The 24,474-nt window shown below is 41.4% G+C and overlaps 1 protein-coding gene across 3 annotated transcripts in view; it reads left to right on the plus strand.

The window, feature by feature from the left end:
• The window catches only part of GBA2 (glucosylceramidase beta 2), a 91,225-nt gene that overhangs the window by 37,541 nt on the left and 29,210 nt on the right, over positions 1 to 24,474 (plus strand). For all 3 annotated transcript variants that reach the window (XM_075844442.1, XM_075844462.1, XM_075844453.1), the window contains 3 exons: positions 6,867 to 7,133; positions 7,581 to 7,672; positions 22,153 to 22,268. In XM_075844442.1, the coding sequence (XP_075700557.1) occupies positions 6,958 to 7,133; positions 7,581 to 7,672; positions 22,153 to 22,268 (384 nt within the window). In that variant the 5' untranslated portion in view covers positions 6,867 to 6,957. The remainder of the gene's footprint in view (positions 1 to 6,866; positions 7,134 to 7,580; positions 7,673 to 22,152; positions 22,269 to 24,474) is intronic.

Below are 24,474 nucleotides of genomic sequence, written 5' to 3' on the forward strand. Positions count from 1 at the left end.
TAGTAGTTCTATTCTTGTATATAGGAGGCAGTATTATAGTAGTTATATTCTTGTATATAGGAGCAGTATTATAGTAGTTATATTCTTGTATATAGGAGCAGTATTATAGTAGTTATATTCTTGTATATAGGAGCAATATTATAGTAGTTATATTCTTGTATATAGGGGCAGTATTATAGTAGTTATATTCCTGTATATAGGAGCAGTATTATAGTAGTTATATTCTTGTATATAGGGAGCAGTATTATAGTAGTTATATTCTTGTATATAGGTAGCAGTATTATAGTAGTTATATTCTTGTATATAGGAGCAGTATTATAGTAGTTGTATTCTTGTATATAGGGGCAGTATTAATAGTAGTTATATTCTTGTATATAGGGGCAGTATTATAGTAGTTATATTCTTGTATATAGGAGCAGTATTATAGAAGATGTATTCTTGTATATAGGGGCAGTATTATAGTAGTTATATTCTTGTATATGGGTGGTAGTATTATAGTAGTTATATTCTTCTATATAGGTATATCCACAGTCACTAGACATACATCCCAACACTATACATACATTTTATACAGTCACTATACATACATTACATACAGACACTATACATACATTATATACAGACACGATACATACATTTTATATATATATATATATATATACACACACATACACTATACATACATTATATATAGTCACTATACATACAGACACTATACATACATTATATACAGACACTCTACATACAGACACTATACATACATTATATACAGTTACTATACATACATTATATACAGACACTATACACACTTTACATACAGACACTATACATACATTACATACAGACACTATACACACTTTACATACAGACACTATACATATATTATATACAGATACTATACATACATTACATACAGACACTATACATACATTACATACAGACACTATACATACCTTATATACAGACACTTTACATACAGACACTATACATACATTATATACAGACACTACATTCATTATATATAGACTCTATACATACATTATATACAGACACTATACATACATTATCTACAGACACTATACATACATTACATACAGACACTATACATACATTACATACAGACGCTATACATAGATTATATACAGACACTATACATATATTATATACAGACACCATACATTCATTATATACAGACACTATACATACATTACATACAGACACTATAGATACATTATATACAGACACTATACATACAGACACTATAGATACATTATATACAGACACTACATATATTGTATACAGACACTATACATACATTATATACAGACACTATACATATATTACATACAGACACTATAGATGCATTATATACAGACACTATACATATATTACATACAGACACTATAGATGCATTATATACAGACACTATACATACATTATATACAGACACTATACATACACTGTAGACGTTGACACCGGCGTTTTGCGGGTACTATTTAACCTCTTCCCACGCTGCGCCGCAATAGTACGTCCTGCAGAGGGGTTAGTTCCCGCATCAGGACGTACTATTGCGGAGTAGTTCCCGACTAACAGTGTCCGGTGTGACAGTGTGACAGCTGACACTCCAGCCTTGCCGGTCAGCGGACCATCGCCGCTGATTTCGGCAATTAACCCCATAAATGCGGCGACGGATTGCCGTCGCCGCATTTAAGTGGTTTGAAGCACATCGGCAGCCCCCACGAAGTGATCGTGGGGGCTACCGATGCTTGTCACGGCAATCGGAGGTCAGATAATGACCTCCGGGTTGCCATGTACGGAAGCCTCAGAGGAGCAGCCTCCGGCCGTTCCTCCGATGCTTCCTGTCAGTGTGACAGTTACGTCACAATGACAGTTGGAGTACATTACACTACGTGTGTAGTGTAATGCATTCCAGCAGCGATCAAAGCTGCAAGACTAAGTGTCCCCTAGCGGGAAAAGTGAAAAAAGTAAAAAAAAGAATAAAAATGTTTTAAAAAAAGTGTAAAAATAAAAGTTATAAGTGACATAAGCAAACACTTCATTTTTTTCCTATAATAAGTCTTTCATTATAGGAAAAAAATGAACACGTTAAAAAAAGTACACATATCTGGTATCACCGCGATCGTAACGACCCCAACTATAAAACTATAATGTTATTTTTCCCGCACGGTGAACACCGCGAAAAAAATCAATAAAAAACTACACCAGAATCACTATTTTTTGGTCACCACCCCTCCCAAAATAGAGAATAAAAAGTGATCAAAAAGTCGCATGTACCCGAAAATAATACCGATAAAAACTACAACCCGTCCTGCAAAAAACAAGCCCTTACACCGCTTTTTTGACTGAAAAATAAAAAAGTTACGACTCTCAGAATATGGTGACAGAAAATAAATAATTTTATAAAAAAGTGATTTTATTGCGCAAACGCTGCAAAACATAAAAAAAAAACCCTATATACATGTGGTATCGCCGTAATCGTACCGACCCGCGGAATAAAATATAATGGTCATTTATAGTGCACGGTGAACGCCGCAAAAAATAAACTAAAAAACATTGTCAGAATTGCTTGTTTTTGGTCACCCGGCTTGCAAAAAAATGTAATAAAAAGTGATCAAAAAAATCGCATGTACCCCAAAATGGTTCCAATGAAAAGTACAGATTGTCCCGCAACAAATAAGCCCTCACACGGCTCCGGTGGTGAAAAAATAAAGAAGTTCTGGCTCCCAGGAATATGGCGATGCAAAATGTGCAGAGCGTTCTAAAAGCGGGTAACATCCGACACCATTTCCAGTGCGACACCGGCCACATATCTATGAATTATTATTTATTTACCGCATTTTTATACCCTCTTATTATGCCCTGATGTTCTCCGCACACATTACATATGCCCACACATTATAAACTGAAATACCAGCGAAACCCAAAACAGAAAAACTACCAAGCAAAATCTGCGCTCCAAAAGCAAAATGGCGCTCCCTCCCTTCTGAGCCTTGCAGCGTGCCCAAGCAGCAGTTTGTGCCCACATATATGGCATCGCCATACCCGGGAGAACCCGCTTAACGTTTTATGAGGTATTTGTCTTCAGTGGCACAAACTGGGCACAACATATTATGCACTAAAATGGCATATCAGTGCAAAATTGTAATATTCACACCATCCGCTGTGCATTAACCCCTTTGAGCACTATGACTTAATAGCACGTCATGGTGCGGGGGTGATGTATGGAGCGGGCTCACGTGCTGAGCCCGCTCCATACGCTGCGGGCGTCGGCTGTGTATTAGAGCTGACACCCAGGACTAAGGGACAGGAACAGCGATCGTGCGGTTACAGAAGCCTGTAAAAATAACAATATACTGCAATACATTAGTATCGCAGCATATTGTACCCGCGACCCAATGATTGATATCGCTACGTCCATAAAAGGCCGAACTATTACAATATGCCATTATTTAACTCACACGGTGAACACCGTAAAAAACTTAAATAATTGAAACCACCAAAATCTCTGTAGTTTTCGTTTTTACTGCACGGCGAAAATGGAATCAGATTTTTTTCCTATATTCCTATATTTTCCTATTTTTTTTCAGTTTCCCAGTACTTTTTATGGTACTTTAAATGGTATCACTAGAAACTAAAATTCCTCCCGCAAGAAATAAGCCGTCACATCACTCTACTGACGGAAAAAGAAAAAAGTTATGGCTCTTGGAAGGCGGGTAGTGAAAAACGAAAATAAGAAAGCAAAAAATGGATCAGTCCTGAAAGGGTTAATTCATTTCTAATGAAAAAAATGCATGACCCCATGTGGGGTATTTCCGTACTCGGGAGAAATTGCTTTATAAAAATTGGTTGTTTATTTCTCCTTTATCCCTTGTGAAAATGAGAAAATGCAACATTTTAGTGGAAAAAAATTGTGATATTAATTTGCTCCGCCTAATTCTAAAAAATTCTGCAAAAGACCCGTGGAGTCTATATTCTCACTATACCCCTAGAAAAATTCCTTGAGGGGTGTTTCCAAAATGGGGTAACTTGGGGGGCTTCCACTGTTTTGGTCTCTCCAGGGCGTTGCAAAGGCGACATGGCACCGAAAAACAATCCATCAGAATCCGTGCTCCAAAATCCAAATGGCGCTACTTCCCTTCTGAGCGCTGCCATGGGTCCAATCAGCAGTTTATTACCACATATGGGGTATTGCCGTAATCAGGAGAAAATGCTTTACAAATGTTGTGGTTCTTTTTTTCCTTTATTCCTTGTAAAAATTTAACATTTCTATGCTTTTTCAGAAAAAAAGTTGATTTTCATTTTCACTGCCTAATTCCACTAAATTCTGCAAAAAACCTGTGTGGTCAAAATGCTAACTATGCCCTAGATAAATTCCTTGAGAGGTGTCATTTCTAAAATGGGGTCACTTTTGGGGGGTTTCCCCTGCTTTGGTCTCTCCAGGGCGTTGCAAACGCGACATGGAACCGAAAACCAATCCACCAAAATCCGTGCTCCAAAATCCAAATGGCGCTCCTTCCCTTCTGAGCCTTGCTGTGGGTCCAATCAGCAGTTTATTACCACATATAGGATATTACCGTAATCGGGAGACATTGCTTTACATATGTTGGGGTGCATTTTCTTTATTATTTCTTGTAAATATTAAAGATTTTCATTTTTACAGACTAATTCTAATAAATTTAGCGAAAAACCTGTGCGGTCAAAATGCTAACTATACACCTAGATAAATTCCTTGAGGGGTGTAGTTTCCAAAATGGGGTCACTTTTGGGGAGTTTCCACTGTTTTGGCACCACAAGACCTCTTCAAACCTGACAAGGTGCCTAAAATATATTCTAAAAAAAAAGGAGGCCCAAAATCCAACAGATGCTCCTTTGCTTCTGAGGCCGGTGCTTCAGTTCATTATCACACTAGGGCCACATGTGGGATATTTCTAAAAACTGCAGAATCTGGGCAATAAGTATTGAGTTGCATTTCTCTGGTAAAACCTTCTCTGTTACAAAAAAAAATGTATTAGAAATTAATTTCTGCAAAAAAAATAAAATTTGTACATTTCACCTCTACTTTGCTTTAATTCCTGTGAAACGCCTAAAGGGTTAAAACACTTTGTGAATTCTGATTCGAATACCTTGAGGGGTGCAGTTTTCAAAATGGGGTGACTTCTGGGGATTTTCTAATATATAAGGCCCTCAAAGCCACCTCAGACTGAACAGGTCCCTGAAAAAATGGCCTTTTGAAATTTTCTTTAAAATATGAGAAATTGCTGCTAAAGTTCTAAGCCTTGTAACGTCCTAGAAAAATAAAAGGACGTTCAAAAAACGATGCAAACATAAAGTAGACATATGGGAAATGTTAACTAGTAACTATTTTGTGTGGTATTACTATCTGTTTTACAAGCAGATACGTTTAAATTTAGAAAAATGATAATTTTTGCAAATTTTTTCTAAATTGTGGTGCTTTTCAGAAATAAATACCAAAATTATTGACAAAATTTTTTCACTAACATAAAGTACAACATGTCACGAGAAAACAATCTCAGAATCGCTTGGATAGGTAAAAGCATTCCAACGTTATTACCACATAAAGTAACACATGTCAGATTTGAAAAAATCGGCTGGGTCCTGAAGGCCAAAACAGGCTGGGTCCTGAAGGGGTTAATGAAGCTGCCAGTTGAGGACCTGTGAGGCATCTATTTCTCAAACTAGAGACTCTAATGTACTTGTCTTGTTGCTCAGTTGTGCAGCGGGGCCTCCCACTTCTCTTTCTACTCTGGTTAGAGCCTGTGTGTGCTGTCCTCTGAAGGGAGTAGTACACACCGTTGTAGGAAATCTTCAGTTTCTAGGCAATTTCTCGCATGGAATAGCCTTCGTTTCTAAGAACACGAATAGACTGTCGAGTTTCACATGAAAGCTCTCTTTTTCTAGCCATTTTGAGAGTTTAATCGAACCCACAAATGTAATGCTCCAGATTCTCAACTAGCTCAAAGGAAGGTCAGTTTTATAGCTCCTCTAAACAGCAAAACTGTTTACAGCGGTGCTAACATAATTGCACAAGGGTTTTCAAGTGTTTTCTAATCATCCATTAGCCTTCTAACACAGTCAGCAAACACAATGTACCATTAGAACACTGGAGTGATGGTTGCTGGAAATGGGCCTCTATACACCTATGTAGATATTGCATTAAAAACCAGACGTTTGCAGCTAGAATAGTCATTTACACATTAACAATGTATAGAGGGGATTTCTGATTAACTTAATGTTATCTTCATTGAAAAAAACTGTGCTTTTCTTGCAAAAATAAGGAAATTTCTGAGTGACCCTAACCTTTTGAACGGTAGTGTACATTACATACAGACACTATACATACATTATATACAGACACTATACATATATTGTATACAGACACTATACATATATTGTATACAGACACTATACATTCATTATATACAGACACTATACATACATTACATACAGACACTATAAATACATTATATACAGACACTATACATACAGACACTATACATACATTATATACAGACACTATACATACATTATATACAGACACTATACATACATTACATACAGACACTATAGGTACATTATATACAGACACTATACATACAGACACTATACCTACATTATATACAGACACTATACATATATTATATACAGACACTATACATACATTACATACAGACACTATAGGTACATTATATACAGACACTATACATACCTTATATACAGACACTATACATACAGACACTATACATACATTATATACAGACACTATACATATATTGAATGTAGCGTGGACATAGACAGTTTCTTAGCTCTCTGATCTCTGCTTTTAGGAATTCAGGAAGAACTTTGTCCACTGGGTGTGACTGCACACATTACCTGGAACATTTCCGCAGCAGTGACAGACGTCTCTCAGACACAGTCATGGACAGTACCCAGGGACTGATGGAGAGATACCAGGCTGCGGCCCAGGGGTACAGAGTGCCCCCTTATGGCTGGAGGATCTGTCTGGCTCATGAGTTTCAGGAGAAGAGGAAACCCTTCCAGCTGGAACATGTGTCTGCTGCAAAAAAGCTGGCTCATCTTCCCATGGGCGTCCGGTAAGCGGCTAACGTCATCTATCCCTATATAACATAACCTATTGTCCTGCGTATAGTATAACTTATGTAATGTCCGTCCTGTATAAGAGCATTCCCATATATAATGTCCATATCCCTCTGTGTCATCCCTATTTCCCTACATTACGTCCATTACTGTAAATGTTATGTGTATTCCCTGTCCTGCTTTCCTTACTATGGTCCCTGATTGCTGCCCTTCTATATAATCCGTGTATATAGTGCATGATAACATGTGTGCCAGTATATATTATACTTCACTCCTTGTTGTGTGCGGATGAATCTTCGGGGTTCCCTGTTGTTGGCTTCCTTTGTCTTTTCCCCCCTGATTATCCCTCACATCTTCCTCTCTGTGTATAGCACCCGTCCTCTGTACTAAGCAGGTTATCTATTCGCCTCTGAAGTGTAACCTATACTCTCCACCTCTTATAGGTATCTCATGTGGTGGCTCCGCAAGACATATGTAGAGAAGAAAGCGCCATTTATAGACATGTTCAACTCAGTACCTCTGCGTCAGATCTACGGTGAGTCATGTGTGTCAACCATTTCACCTGCACATCCAGCAATAGCAAATGCATCCCCCATACACCCAAACATATCGTATAACTGACAGCCTCTCCTGCACTGACAGCCTCCCCTCCACCACTGACAGCCTCTCCTCCGCCACTAACAGCCTAACCTCCTCCGCTGACAGCCTATCCTCCACCGCTGACTGCCTCTCCTCCGCCACTAACAGCCTAACCTCCTCCGCTGACAGCCTATCCTCCACCGCTGACTGCCTCTCCTCCGCCACTGACAGCCTCCCCCTCCGCCGCTAACAGCCTCCCCTTCGCCGCTAACAGCCTCCCCTCTGCTGCTGACAGCCTCTCCTCCACCTCTGACTGCCTATCCTCCGCCGCTGACAGCCTCTCTTCCTCCACTGACAGCTTCCCCTCTGCTGCTGACAGCCTATCCTCCACCTCTGACTGCCTATCCTCCGCCGCTGACAGCCTCTCCTCCTCCACTGACTGCCTCTCCTCCACCACTGACTGCCTCTCCTCCACCACTGACAGCCTCTCCTCCACCACTGACAGCCATAACTGACAGCCTCCCCTCCGCTGCTGACAGCCTCTCCTCTACCACTGACCGCCTCTCCTCTACCACTGACAGCCATAACTCCCTCCGCCCTCCGCCGCTGACAGCCTCCCCTCTGCCGCTGACAGCCTCCCCTCCAACGCTGACAGCCTCCCCTCCAACGCTGACAGCCTCCCCTCCAACGCTGACAGCCTCCCCTCCAACGCTGACAGCCATAACTGACAGCCTCCCCTCCCCCGGTGACAGCCTCCCGTCTAACGCTGACAGCCATAACTGACAGCCTCCCCTCCGCCACTGACCGCCATAACTGACAGCCTCTCCACCCCCACTGACAGCCATAACTGACAGCCTCCCCTCCCCCGTGACAGCCTCCCCTCCCCCGGTGACAGCCTCCCCTCCCCAAGTGACATCCTCCCCTCCCCCGGTGACAGCCTCCCCTCCCCCTGCAGTAACGGTGTGCTGTTTTAGGTCAGTTATGTGATGATCGCTGTGCACCTGTTTGGCTGCATTCCTGTAAGACTCTTTTACTTCCTGCTGCAGTCACGAATCATTCAGCACTCGGGCTGCACTTTCCCTGGAGTGATAGTTCTGCTGTTTACTTTTCCTGGGGCTTTTGTTGTGTAATGTTTCTCCTTTAGTTCCGTCAGTACCAGTAACATCTCACGGGTAGCCCTACAGCAATGTATTGTATGTAGCGTGTATACATGTACTAGAACGGAGGAGGCTCAGTCCTCCACATAATGTTCTATATATTGTAGTTTTATCTCCACAACATCCCATCAGTGCATAAGAACCGCAGCTTGCTGGACGGTCGGGCTACCAGTTTCCGAGCTCCTGTATAGATTGAGCCGTGGGATGGATTAGCTGGTCCAGGTCTAATGTTTAGTGTGGGGACCTGTCTGTGTGAGATCATCTCGTTGTGGCGACCACAACGTGATCAGAATGAGAACCTCACATGGAAATGATAGGAAATATTGTAGTAATGCAATGTAAGATTATTCATGTTTGATGGGGCAGTCTGTAGGTGACACAAGGATATAAAGTTTATGGAGCAGTCAGTAGGTACTAGAGGGATATAGAGGTGATGGGGCAGTCTGTGGGGACACAAGGATATAGAGATTATGGAGCAGTCTGTAGGTAATAGAGGGATATAGAGGTGATGGAGCAGTCTGTAGGTGATAGAGGGATATAGAGATGATGGAGCAGTCTGTAGGTACTAGAGGGATATAGAGGTGATGGAGCAGTCTGTAGGTACTAGAGGTGATATATAGATTATAGAGCAGTCTGTAGGTGATAGAGGGATATAGAGATGATGGAGCAGTATGCAGGTACTAGGGGGATATATAGATTATGGAGCAGTCTGTAGGTGATAGAGGGATATAGAGATGATGGAGCAGTCTGTAGATAATAGAGGGACATAGAGGGGATGGGCAGTCTGTAGGTAATAGAGGGATATAGAGATGATGCGGCAGTCTGTAGGTAATAGAGGGATATAGAGGTGATGGAGCAGTCTGTAGGTGATAGAGGGATATAGAGATGATGGAGCAGTCTGTAGGTACTAGAGGGATATAGAGGTGATGGGACAGTCTGTAGGGGACACAAGGATATAGAGATTATGGAGCAGTCTGTAGGTAATAGAGGGATATAGAGGTGATGGAGCAGTCTGTAGGTACTAGGGGGATATAGAGATGATGGGGCAGTATGTAGGTAATAGAGGGATATAGAGATGATGGGGCAGTCTGTAGGTAATGGAGGGATATAGAGGTGATGGAGCAGTCTGTAGGTGACAGAGGGATATAGAGAAGATGGAGCAGTCTGTAGGTAATAGAGGGATATAGAGGTGATGGAGCAGTATGTAGGTGACAGATGGATATATAGATTATGGAGCAGTCTGTAGGTGATAGAGGGATATAGAGATGATGGAGCAGTATGTAGGTACTAGAGGTGATGGGGCAGTCTGTATGTGACACAAGGATATAGAGATGATGGAGCAGTCTGTAGGTGACACAAGGATATAGAGATGATGGAGCAGTCTGTAGGTACTAGGGGGATATATAGATTATGGAGCAGTCTGTAGGTAATAGAGGGATATAGAGGTGATGGAGCAGTCTGTAGGTAATAGAGGAATATAGAGGTGATGGAGCAGTCTGTAGGTGACACAAGGATATAGAGATGATGGAGCAGTCTGTAGGTACTAGGGGGATATATAGATGATGGAGCAGTCTGTAGGTACTAGAGGGATATAGAGATTATAGAGCAGTATGTAGGTCATAGAGGGATATAGAGGTGATGGAGCAGTTTGTAGGTGATAGAGGGATATAGAGAAGATGGAGCAGTCTGTAAGTGATAGAGGGATATAGAGAAGATGGAGCCGTCTGTAGGTGATAGAGGGATATAGAGGTGATGGAGCAGTCTGTAGGTAATAGAGGGATATAGAGCTGATGGCGGAGTATGTAGGTGATAGAGGGATATAGAGGTGAGGGAGCAGTCTGTAGGTAATAGAGAGATATAGAGAAGATGGAGCAGTCTGTAGGTAATAGAGGGATATAGAGGGATATAGAGGTGATGGAGCAGTATGTAGGTAATAGATGGATATAGAGGTGATGGCGGAGTATGTAGGTGATAGAGGGATATAGAGGTGAGGGAGCAGTATGTAGGTGATAGAGGGATATAGAGGTGAGGGAGCAGTATGTAGGTGATAGAGGGATATAGAGGTGAGGGAGCAGTCTGTAGGTTATACAGGGATATAGAGGTGATGGAGCAGTATGTAGGTGATAGAGGGATATAGATGTGATGGAGCAGTATGTAGGTGATAGAGGTGATGGAGCAGTCTGCAGGTAATAGAGGGATATAAAGGTGATGGGGCAGTCTGTAGGTGACAGAGGGATATATATATATATATATAGGTGATGAAGCAGTCTGTAGGTAATAGGGGGATATAGAGGTGACGGGGCAGTCTGTAGGTGACAGAGGGATATAGAGGTGATGGAGCAGTCTGTAGGTAATAGAGGGATATACAGAAGATGGAGCAGTCTGTAGGTAATAGAGGGATATAGAGGTGATGGAGCAGTCTGTAGATGACAGGAATATAGAGGTGATGGGGCAGTCTGTAGGTAATAGAGGGATATAGAGGTGATGGAGCAGTCTGTAGGTAATAGAGGGATATAGAGGTGATGGAGCAGTCTGTAGATGACAGGGATATAGAGGTGATGGGGCAGTCTGTAGGTGATAGAGGGATATAGAGGTGATGGGGCAGTCTGTAGGTAATAGAGAAGATGGAGCAGTCTGTAGGTAATAGAGGGATATAGAGGTGATGGAGCAGTCTGTAGATGACAGGGATATAGAGGTGATGGGGCAGTCTGTAGGTAATAGAGGGATATAGAGGTGATGGAGCAGTATGTAGGTGATAGAGTGATATAGAGGTGATTGGGCAGTCTGTAGGTGACAGGGATATAGAGGTGATGGGTCAGTCTGTAGGTAATAGAGGGATATAGAGGTGATGGAGCAGTCTGTAGGTGACAGGGGGATATAGAGAAGATAGAGCAGTCTGTGGGTAATAGAGGGATATAGAGATGATGGGGCAGTATGTAGGTAATAGAGGAATATAGAGGTGATGGGGCAGTCTGTAGGTGACAGGGATATATATAGGTGATGGGGCAGGTAATATAGGGATATAGAGGTGATGGGGCAGTCTGTAGGTGACAGAAGGATATAGAGGTGATGGGGCAGTCTGTAGGTATTAGAGGCATATAAAGGGGATGGGGCAGTCTGTAGGAAATAGAGGGATATAGAGGTGATGGAGCAGTCTGTAGATGACAGAGGGATATATATATATATAGGTGATGGAGCAGTCTGTAGGTATTAGAGGGATATAAAGGGGATGGGGCAGTCTGTAGGTAATAGAGGGATATAGAGGTGATGGGGCAGTCTCTAGGTGAGAGAGGGCTATATAGGTGATGGGGCAGTCTGTAGGTAACAGAGGGCTATATAGGTGATGGGGCAGTCTGTAGATGACAGAGGGATATATATATATATATAGATAAATATATAGTTGATGGGGCAGTCTGCAGGTAATAGAGGGATATAGAGGTGATGGGGCAGTCTGTAGGTGACAGAGGGATATATATATATATATAGGTGATGGGGCAGTCTATAGATTACAGAGGGATATATATATATATATAGGTGATGGGCAGTCTGTAGGTAATAGAGGGATATAGAGGTGATGGGGCAGTCTGTGGGTGACAGATGGATATATAGGTGATGGGACAGTCTGTAGGTGACAGAGGGATATATAGGTGATGGGGCAGTCTGTAGGTGACAGCGGGATATATATATATAGGTGATGGGGCAGTCTGCAGGTAATAGAGGGATATAGCGGTGATGGGGCATTCTGTAGGTAATAGAGGGATATATAGGTGATGGGGCAGTCTGTAGGTGACAGGGATATTTATATACACGTGATGGGGCAGTCTGCAGGTAATAGAGGGATACAGAGGTGATGGGGCAGTCTGTAGGTAATAGAGGGATATATAGGTGATGGGGCAGTCTGTGTGTAATAGAGGTGATGGGGCAGTCTGTAGGTGACAGAGGGATATGTATAGGTGATGGGACAGTCTGTAGGTGACAGGGATATATATAGGTGATGAGGCAGTCTGTAGGTGACAGAGGGATATATATAGGTGATGGGGCAGTCTGCAGGTAAAAGAGGGATATAGAGGTGATGGAGCAGTATGTAGGTGATAGAGGGATATAGAGGTGATGGGTCAGTCTGTAGGTAATAGAGGGATATATATAGGTGATGGAGCAGTCTGTAGGTAATAGAGGGATATAGAGGTGATGGGTCAGTCTGTAGGCGATATAGGGATATATATAGGTGATGGGGCAGTCTGTAGGTGATATAGGGATATATATAGGTGATAGAGCAGTATGTAGGTAATATAGGAATATAGAGGTGATGGGGCAGTCTGTAGGTGATAGAGGGATATATATATATAGGTGATGTGGCAGTCTGTAGGTGACAGAGGGATATAGATAGGTGATGGGGCAGTCTGCAGGTGACAGAGGGATATATAGGTGATGGGGCAGTATGTAGGTGATAGAGGGATATATCTATATATAGGTGATGGGGCAGTCTGTAGGTCATATAGGGATATATAGGTGATGGAGCAGTATGTAGGTAATAGAGGGATATATAGGTGATGGAGCAGTCTGTAGGTGATAGAGGGATACATAGGTGATGGAGCAGTCTGTAGGTAATAGAGGGATATAGAGGTGATGGAGCAGTCTGTAGGTGATAGAGGGATACATAGGTGATGGAGCGGTCTGTAGGTAATAGAGGGATATCGAGATGACGTTTCATGATAACATCCTATGTCTCTTATTGGGAGTTCTTTAACCAAAACATGGAAAAACACTAATAATGTCCATGGTGACCCGCGTTCCACAGCCCTTTTCTTCTGGTAATCAATGAGCGCCGGAGCTCATGGACTCTCGTTATGTAATCTGTATGACATATCGGACCCTGTAGAGCTTTCCCAGACCTGGAGAGCTTCTATAAGGGTCAAGGTGCGACATGAAGTTCACCCTCCTGCACCTCCTCACTGCTCTAGTAATAATTACCCCGTGTTATCTTATATCGTGTCCTCAATAAACATCCCTGGCCAAAGGTGAAGAACAGAACCGTGTGAGACGAGGCACCTGACTATACAAGTCTTCTCAGCTGACCAACCTCGAAAGCTCAGTAATTAAGGTGCTTGCTAAAATTATGCACCCCTTCCCCTCTGCTTTTTTTTTAACCCTGACCTACATTCATAAACTCTGACTAATCCAATGAGTAAATATGCTGTTCCTTTAGGTCAGTAATTAGTGGGGGAACAGCTGGCATAAATTTCATTATGTGTGGAGAGGATTTTTCCAGCCCTTGACATGTGGACAGCTACTTTCAGTTACTTTTTGGGTTGAGGTATTCTCTAGGGGTTCAGTCAGATATTGCAGTCTAGGTGCGGTAAAAGCTGCATTGAAAAACCACATCTGTTTTTTTTACGCATTTGTTGTTTTTTTGTCCAAAGTTCTCGATTGTGATATGTTCAGACCATAGAACCTTTTCTTACTTCATTTCACATAGGTCTCTTGGTGACCTTCATAGGTCCCTTGAGGGTCTTCATAGGTCATTGGTGGCCTTCATAGGTCTCTTTGTGGCCTTTATATGTCTCTTGGTGGCTTTCATAGGTCATTGGTGGTCTTTATAGATCTCTTGGTTGCCTTCATAGATCCCTTGGGGGTCTTCATAGGTCATTGGTTGCCTTCATAGGTCTCCTAGTGGCCTTTATATGTCTCTTGGTGGCTTTCATAGGTCATTGGTGGCCTTCATAGGTCTCTTGGTGGCCTTCATAGGTTTCTTGGTGGCCTTCATAGATCTCTTAGTTTCCTTAATACTGTAAGTCATTGGTGGCCTTCATAGGTCTCTTAGTGGCTTTCATAGGTTGTTTTAGTGGCATTCATATGTTTCATAGTTGTCTTTATAGATGTCTTGGTGGCTTTCATAGGTCATTGGTGATCTTCATATGTCTCTTGGTGGCCTTCATAGGTCTCTTGGTGACCTTCATAGGTCTCTTGGTGGTCTTTATAGATCTCTTAGTTTCCTTAATACTATAAGTCATTTGTGGCCTTTATACGTCTCTTAGTGGCCTTTATAGGTCTCTTGGTGGCTTTCATAGGTCATTGGTGGTCTTCATAAGTCTCTTGGTGGCCTTCATAGGTCTCTTTATGGCCTTTATATGTCTCTTGGTGGCTTTCATTGGTGGCCCTCATAGGTCTCTTGGTGGCCCTCATAGGTCTCTTGGTGGCTTTCCTAGGTCTCTTGGTGGCCTTCATAGGTCTCTTGGTGGCCTTCATAGGTCTCTTGGTGGTCTTTATAGATCTCCTAGTTTCCTTAATACTATAATAAGAGTACGGCAAGCATACCAGGGTGATCACGAATACCATCTTTCTAGTAGAATGGAATACTTTCATCATCGTTTGGACAATCGAAACAAACTTATTCAACTATTTACTGGCATTACTCCATCAGAAATAAGAATCCCTGCAAGAGATATACTCTTCAAAGTTTACACCACTGAAGAAACCAGACATATGACAGATTTGTTTCTAGAATTTGAAGATTCAATCAAAGCTGAACTAGATGCAACTTTCCTAAAGATGTATCTCGTGAAAACCTTCTGCCTAGTGGCTGAGAATGCCCTTTTTGTCTGCCTTTCCAGATGATACACATTTGTCACTAGAATGGAGCGAATACATGACCACATTCTCCAGAGCTATGATGGAGCGCCTTTGTAAGAAAACATCTTCCTCAGCAGACCACAGTTCTCAACTCAGTAATAGCACTTGGATCAAATTAGAAATATACAAAAAAAAACACAAAGATTTTTCTAGATTAGAATCCTCCATAAAAACCAGATTCCTCAAACGAGATAGAGACATCATTGAAAGAAAAAAGCAGCCAAAATCCAACGGGGTGGACAGGATTACTCCAACCAAAGCTTGGACATTGGCTTGGACAACGCAAAAGACAGCAATCTCACCAAGAACGGATTCATGCCAACACCAGATCCTATATAGATACACACACCACAAGAAAAAGATACAAGAGAAATATATACAGAAGCACCTCATGATAATACTATTACCGAAAATATGAATAGAAAACAAAACGACATTACTACAAGAGAGACTGAACATCTCAATACCATAAGAGAGTAAGCCCCAGCTGGTGAGGAGAGTTGGATTCCGCCTCATGTCAATTTACCAAAGCTACACCAGTACAACTACATACAGACATGTCGCGCTACACCAGCACAACTACATACAGACATGTCGCGCTACACCAGCACAACTACATACAGACCTGTCGTACATCACTAGTTCCATTGATGATACTTTCTTCACGACTCATGACTCACCAGATGGTACGAATACCACCCTTCACTGGATTGGGACTCCATTCCAAACCGCAATCTGCATTTTCCTCCCCCTTAGTTCTTTATCTAAATGGACCGGAGACATCCAGCACTAGCACATCTACTCCTATAATAGAATCTCGTATTCCCTTCCTCCAGTCCCAAATACCAGTCCCCAAAGACACACCTCAAGCACGATTCCATCCATAAAATATTTCCAAACTCTCCCGAACCAAACACATCCGCTCATGTCAACCAAAAAGAAAGATCAGAGGGTGCCGAGGAGGGAAACAAAGGAGCAGAGAGAATCGACGCCAATGCCTCACGACGCTGAAATGGAAGATCCAAATCAACAGAAGAAATCAAATAAACCTTCTACACATTAGTTTCGAATGATATGAAAAAAAAAAAAATCGATAGAAAAACAAAACCTAGCCAGAGTAATCCGGATAAATCGGAGAAAAAAAAAATCACTCAAAGATCTACAAAATAACAAAGACGTTGTGATAAGGAGGAGGAATTGTGATACAAGATAGAGAGGTCTCCGTCCAAGAAGCCGATGGAACACTGTCTGGAGGAATTCTTAACCCTAATAAAAATCAATGTTGAGGACGGTATCCTAAATAAAAAAGAGAATCAAATTCGGAAGCGCCATTTTTCTATCATTTGCCCAAAATCCACAAAGATAATAAATGTATCGGTGTACGGAGTCAATAGAAAGTCTATGAGCCCGTCCTCCGATACATCGGCCTTCCGGAAAAAGCCGAACAGACACCAAGCGGCCGAGCGATCACACGAGACTTTCAGCTGCTTCGTTCTAGAGATTGGTGGGGGTCTCCGTTCTCGGACCCCCCAATACAAACCTATGACGTGTCACTATGAGATGTCAGAAGTTTGTCAAAGGTTTAGCTGCACTTTACGCTCTTCATGCAATGGAAGATCCCAATATGAGCATTCACGAAGCAAACAAAAAAGCCATGAACGTTTGGAAGGACACCAAACTGTATATAGGAAAACTATCAGCAATATAAGTCCGGTTCTGAAATAAAACCATATAATATTATCTGTTGTATAACTCCTGGAGTAAAGCACATTTGCAGAGATAAATCAAGAAACCAAATATAGGAATCGAAATGAAAAATACCCTCATCAGCAAATCCTGAGAAGGTGAAGCAATAGGAGAAATGATAGATCTAATTCTACAGTGATATAGACAAAGCACCATTTGACAATCTATCTCCGCACATACGCTCTGTAAGAGATGAAAGGTTTGATATCGATATCTATTATCTATGTTGGCCACTTTCTATATAATACTCCTGGAGGTTTATACTGTTGATGTTCCTGGGCAGGACAGTGTAGAGTACCTGTAGTATTATTGTATGCGATCCCTTAACCCCTTCAGGACGCAGCCACTTTTGGACCAAATGACATTTTTTAAGTTACTATGTGGCAATAACTTGGGAACGCTTTTACCTATCCAAGCAATTCTGAGATTGTTTTCTGGTGACATATTGTACTTTAAGTTAGTGAAAAAAGTTGGTCGATATATTCAATATTTTTGTGTGAAAAACACCAAAATTTAGAGAAAATTTGCAAAAAATTAGCATTTTCTAAATTCAAATGTATCTGCTTGTAAGACAGATAGTTATACCACACAAAATAGTTACTAGCTCACATCCCCCATTTGTCTACTTTATGTTTGCATCGTTTTTTGAACGTCCTTTTATTTTTCTAGGACGTTACAAGGCTTATAAGTTTAGCAGCAATTTCTCAAATTTTCAAGAAAATTTCAAAAGGCTATTTTTTTAGGGACCAGTTCAGTTTTGAAGTGGCTTTGAGGGCCTTATATATTAGGAACCCCCACAAATCACCCCATTTTAGAAACTGCACCCCTTAAAGTATTCAAAACATCATTTAGAAAGTTTCTTAACCCTTTATGCGTTTCACAGGAATTAAAGCAAAAGTAGAAGGGAAATTTGCAAATTTCATTTCTTTTTGCAGAAATTCCATTTGAATCCATTTTTTCCTGTAATACTGAAGGTTTTTACCAGAGAAACACAACTGAATATTTATTGCCCTGATTCTGCAGTTTATAGAAATATCCCACATGTGGCCCTAGTGCGCTACTGGACTGAAACGAAAGCCCCAGAAGCAAAGGAGCACATAGTGGATTTTTGGGCCTTCCTTTTCTTAAATTATATTTCAGGCACCATGTCAGGTTAGAAGAGGTCTTGTGGTGCCGAAACAAAGGAAACCCCACAAAAGTGACTCCATTTAGGAAACTACACCCCTTGAGGAATTCATCTAGGCGTGTAGTGAGCATTTTGACCCCACAGGTGTTTCATAGATTTCATTAGAATTGATCAGTGAAAATGAAAAATTACATTATTTTCCAATAAGATGTAGCTTTACCTCAAAATTTTAATTTTTTTCAACAAATAAATTAGGAAAAGCACCCCAACATTTGTAAAGCAACTTCTCCAGAGTACGGAAATACCAAACATGTGGTCATAAACTGCTGTTTGGGCAAGCGGCAGGACTCGGAAAGGAAGGAGCGCCATTTAGCTTTTGAAGTGCTGGATTGATTTCTCTGCACCATGTCGCATTTGTAAAGGTACCAGTGCAGTGGAAACCCCCCAAAAGTGACTCCATTTGGGAAACTACACCCCTCAAGGAATTTTTCAAGTGGTATAGTGAGCAGTTTGACCCCACAGGTGTTTCATACACTGGGCAGTAAAATAAAAAAATGTAGATTTTTTTTCAAAGAAAATGTTGCTTTAGCCCCAAATTCATAATTTTCGCAAGGGGTTAAAGGAGAAACAGCACCCACAGTTTGTTACACAATTTCTCCTGAATACGGCAATACCCCATTTGTGGACATAAACTGCTGTTTGAGCACGTGGCGGGGCTCAGAAGGGAAGGAGCACCATTCAACATCTGAGGCCGACTACGATAAAAACAGAGGCTCTGGGGTGTCAAAACATTAGAAACCCAGAAAAGTGACCCCATTTAGGAAACTAAACCCCTCAAAGAATTCATCTAGCGGTATAGTGAGAAGATTTAGATTGTAATGTAACACCTTTCAAGGTATTCATCTAGGGGTATAGTGAGAATTTTTAAATTGTGAAGTGACAACCCTCTAGGTATTCATCTGGGGGTATAATAAGAAATACTTTAATTCTAGTAAATAAGGAGGACAACCTGGAAAACTCGCAATGCAGGTCCCACCACCCACCTACCCACCATTCCATAAAATCCAGCCCAAAAAATAAATCAAAGGCCTGAGCAAAAAAAGATTTGCTGAGACAACCAATCTCATCTGGATTTATTCCGCTCACCCAGATTTGCAACCTGGATGGGACAGACACTCCCTCGGGTATAGTGAGAATTTTTAGTTTGTTTTAGGTGGTTTTTTACAAATTTTAAATGATCAAATTTTAAATGGGGCTGGTCAGTAAAAAAATGAATAATTGGTCATGGCCAATATGGGAGACAGAAAAGGTGAATGAGGAATAAATAAAGAAAAAATCCAAGGAGGTGTGATAGATTGGGGGATCTATTTGGGAGTCTTTTCCCTCATAGACCCTAAAAGAGTATGTGTAACCGGTGGCACTTTCGCAGCTTGTAGAGCTTTATGCCGTACCGGGCTCTTTTATTGGGTAGATCCTGCCTGGAGTGCAGTCTAACCTTGAAGCTCACTAGTGATTCATCCACCTAAATATTTTGTTGGGGGGTACAAACTTGGGAAAAACTTTGGGAGTAGTGGGCAATCAGTGGTCTTATTTTATACAGCCTATCAAAATGTGGGTCCAGTGGGGGTGGGCAGTGACTATTGTCCTTGTAATGCAGGAACTTTAGGATGGCTTCGAATCGCATCCTTGTCATTACTGTGCGGTAAAGGGGGGTGTTCTATAAAATATCAGGGGACCAATAGTCTCTAATACTGGGCTTTTTTATGAGACCAAAACTTAAAAATATGCCCCAAAACTTCCGCAATTCCACTGGGTTTGTGGGGGTCCAATTTTGGCTTCTCCCATAATAAGAGTCGGGGTTCTGGCCGATAAACCCTTCTGCATAAAGGTTGGTCTGCTGGACAATTAATTCTAAAAGGGCGTCTGAAAAAAAAAGTTTAAAATAATCAATGGGGCTGAAACCCGTAGTTTCAATTTGAATGCCTGAGGGGGCTGTAAACTCAGGCACCTGGGGGGCATAATTGTCCGCAGCTTCTCAGGTCAGCTCCGGCAGAGCAGGACCTACGGCTTTTCTGCGCCGACTGGGGGGGGGGGTGCAGACTCCGAGTCACTGGATGCAGAGGAAGATGGAAGCACGAACTTCTCTTCAACTTCACTCGCGCTGTCCGTATCGCAACACAGCATTTCATCTGCTTCCTCGGCTGAGAAGACTCTTTTGGCCATCCTAATAAACTCTTGCTACCTAACTAACGAACTAACGAACACATTTTTTTGTAACTTTATTGATAAAAAAATTTTAACATTTTTTTTTTGTAATTTTTTTTTATCAAAAAATAAACCGCTACTCTGAACCGTGGAATGAGAACAGACCCTGCTGTATTCAATGAGTAAGGGTACCCTACCTACCAGGGGAAAAACGAAATGAGACGTGGCATTGCTACCTAACAGGGAACTCGGGCAGCGGGCAATCTAGGGACACAGCAGGGTGATGGCGACCGGTGACAGATCACAGCACGGCAGAAGGACACTGCGGGGGACTGAAATGAGATATATTATATATTTATTTATTTTTTCTTAACCAGTGGGCACCAAAGGAGGTGATCACTGGTTAGGGGGCAGAAAAGGGGCAGATCGCTGGTTTTTTTTGTTCTATTTTTCACTTCTTCACTGTATTTGTTCTTGTCTCCGACTCTCACAAGCTCTCTGACAGGAATGAGCTTGTCAGAGACGGAGATGCCGGCAAACCACTGCTCCTGTGCTGTGATTGGCCTGTCAGTACTGACTGGCCAATCACAGCTCGTTCCGGCACGGGACCACTCTGATTGGTCCTGTGCCCGCGAGTCCTGCTCGGCAACTGTCTATGACAGTTGCGATCGGGACGCTGTCACCATGTCTGTTGACATGGTGACAGTTTGAAACTTGGGCGTAACTGTACGCCCGAATGAGGGAAATCACTTGCATTCCGGACGTACCGTCACGCCCAATCGCGGGAAGGGGTAAAAGGGGACGATCACTACTCCTGACACCTCGCTTTTAGTAAATAATTGTATTCCACATGAAATAACAATCCTGGAGCATCTTTTCTTAGCACTCTACCATGTGCCGTTCCTCTGTTATTCCTCCTAGAATTGCATGAATAAATTTACAAATGGGTGTTACCAGTTGGGGGTGTGTCACTGCACAGACTGTAACTGTCCAATCAGAGGAGACCATGGAGGGACACGCCCCTTTGACAGGAGAAATGGTTACATCCAGTTGTTCATTTATTCATACTTTTCTAGGAGGAATAACAGAGGAATGGCAGGAGGAATAACTAGTGAATCAGGCTGGAATATCAGAGTCCAGGGGGGAGTACTATTTTCTGTGAATTTTGTATCCCGCTCACTATGGTTGACGAAATTTTTTGGGGCATCGGTGAGGACCAGGACAGCGCTGACCTTATAGCTCTTACCATATGACATACCCCTCCCCCGGCCGAAAACTATCTGAAGTGTCAATGTCAGGCACACCTGTCACATGGACCAAAATGACCGAGTGCCCCCGGCACTACACCTCCAAGACAAGGAAATACAGCAAATATATCATCTAGAAATAACCTGTAAATCATGATGAAACACGACTCACGTGTCAGACTGCGTATGTAGCAGAGCCGTATTATGTAAATGACCAGGGAGACCCTACATAAAGGGGCCACAGAGGAGTCTCCTTGAGATCTGGAGACGGTCTTTCTTGTACTTGGGGTGTGACATAATAATAACGGTACTCCGTCTTTTCTAGGAGCTCCACTTGGAGGAATCGGCGGAGGGACAATCACTCGGAGCTGGCGGGGAGAATTCTGCCGCTGGCAGCTGAGGCCGGGTCTATACCACTACAAGTCAGTGACTGAGAACCAGGTGGGTGACACTATGAAGCTAATGCTTAAAATGCAGTGTATTATGACACTTCTACTACACTGTGTATATAATACTGTAGTGTATGTTATATTGTAGTGTGTGTTATACTGTAGTGTGTGTTATACTGTAGCGTATGTTATACTGTAGTGTATGTATGTTATACTGTAGTGTGTGTTATACTGTAGTGTATGTTATACTGTAGTGTGTGTTATACTGTAGTGTATGTTATACTGTAGTGTGTGTTATAATGTAGTGTGTGATATACTGTAGTGTGTGTTATACTGTAGTGTGTGTTATATTGTAGTGTGTGTTATACTGTAGTGTGTGTTATACTGTAGTGTGTGTTATACTGTAGTGTGTGTTATACTGTAGTGTATGTTATACTGTAGTGTGTGTTATACTGTAGTGTGTGTTATACTGTAGTGTGTGTTATACTGTAGTGTGTGTTATATTGTAGTGTGTGTTATACTGTAGTGTATGTTATATTGTAGTGTGTGTTATACTGTAGTGTGTGTTATACTGTAGCGTATGTTATACTGTAGTGTATGTATGTTATACTGTAGTGTGTGTTATACTGTAGTGTATGTTATACTGTAGTGTGTGTTATACTGTAGTGTATGTTATACTGTAGTGTGTGTTATAATGTAGTGTGTGATATACTGTAGTGTGTGTTATACTGTAGTGTGTGTTATATTGTAGTGTGTGTTATACTGTAGTGTGTGTTATACTGTAGTGTGTGTTATACTGTAGTGTGTGTTATACTGTAGTGTATGTTATACTGTAGTGTGTGTTATACTGTAGTGTGTGTTATACTGTAGTGTGTGTTATACTGTAGTGTGTGTTATACTGTAGTGTTTGTTATACTGTAGTGTATGTTATACTGTAGTGTGTGTTATACTGTAGCGTATGTTATACTGTAGCGTGTGTTATACTGTAGCGTGTGTTATACTGTAGCGTGTGTTATACTGTAGCGTGTGTTATACTGTAGTGTGTGTTATACTGTAGTGTGTGTTATACTGTAGTGTATGTATGTTATACTGTAGTGTATGTTATACTGTAGTGTGTGTTATACTGTAGTGTATGTTATACTGTAGTGTGTGTTATACTGTAGTGTATGTTTGTTATATTGTAGTGTGTGTTATACTGTAGTGTGTGTTATACTGTAGTGTGTGTGATACTGTAGTGTGTGTTATACTGTAGTGTGTGTTATACTGTAGTGTGTGTTATACTGTAGTGTGTGTTATACTGTAGTGTATGTTTGTTATATTGTAGTGTGTGTTATACTGTAGTGTGTGTTATACTGTAGTGTGTGTGATACTGTAGTGTGTGTTATACTGTAGTGTGTGTTATACTGTAGTGTGTGTTATACTGTAGTGTGTGTTATACTGTAGTGTGTGTTATACTGTAGTGTGTGTTATACTGTAGTGTGTTATACTGTAGTGTGTGTTATACTGTAGTGTGTGTTATACTGTAGTGTGTGTTATACTGTAGTGTATGTTATACTGTAGTGTGTGTTATACTGTAGTGTGTGTTATACTGTAGTGTGTGTTATACTGTAATGTGTGTGTTATACTGTAATGTGTGTGTTATACTGTAGTGTGTGTTATACTGTAGTGTGTGTTATACTGTAGTGTGTGTTATGCTGTAGTGTGTGTTATGCTGTAGTGTGTGTTATGCTGTAGTGTGTGTTATGCTGTAGTGTGTGTTATGCTGTAGTGTGTGTTATGCTGTAGTGTGTGTTATGCTGTAGTGTGTGTTATGCTGTAGTGTGTTATACTGTAGTGTGTGTTATGCTGTAGTGTGTGTTATGCTGTAGTGTGTGTTATGCTGTAGTGTGTGTTATGCTGTAGTGTGTGTTATGCTGTAGTGTGTGTTATGCTGTAGTGTGTGTTATGCTGTAGTGTGTGTTATGCTGTAGTGTGTGTTATACTGTAGTGTGTTATACTGTAGTGTGTGTTATACTGTAGTGTGTGTTATACTGTAGTGTGTGTTATACTGTAGTGTGTGTTATACTGTAGTGTGTGTTATACTGTAGTGTGTGTAATACTGTAGTGTGTGTTATACTGTAGTGTGTGTTATACTGTAGTGTGTGTGATACTGTAGTGTGTGTGATACTGTAGTGTGTGTTATACTGTAGTGTGTGTTATACTGTAGTGTGTGTGATACTGTAGTGTGTGTGATACTGTAGTGTGTGTTATACTGTAGT

Source organism: Rhinoderma darwinii, chromosome 1, assembly GCF_050947455.1.
Source record: "Rhinoderma darwinii isolate aRhiDar2 chromosome 1, aRhiDar2.hap1, whole genome shotgun sequence".
NCBI classification, from domain to species: domain Eukaryota; kingdom Metazoa; phylum Chordata; class Amphibia; order Anura; family Rhinodermatidae; genus Rhinoderma; species Rhinoderma darwinii.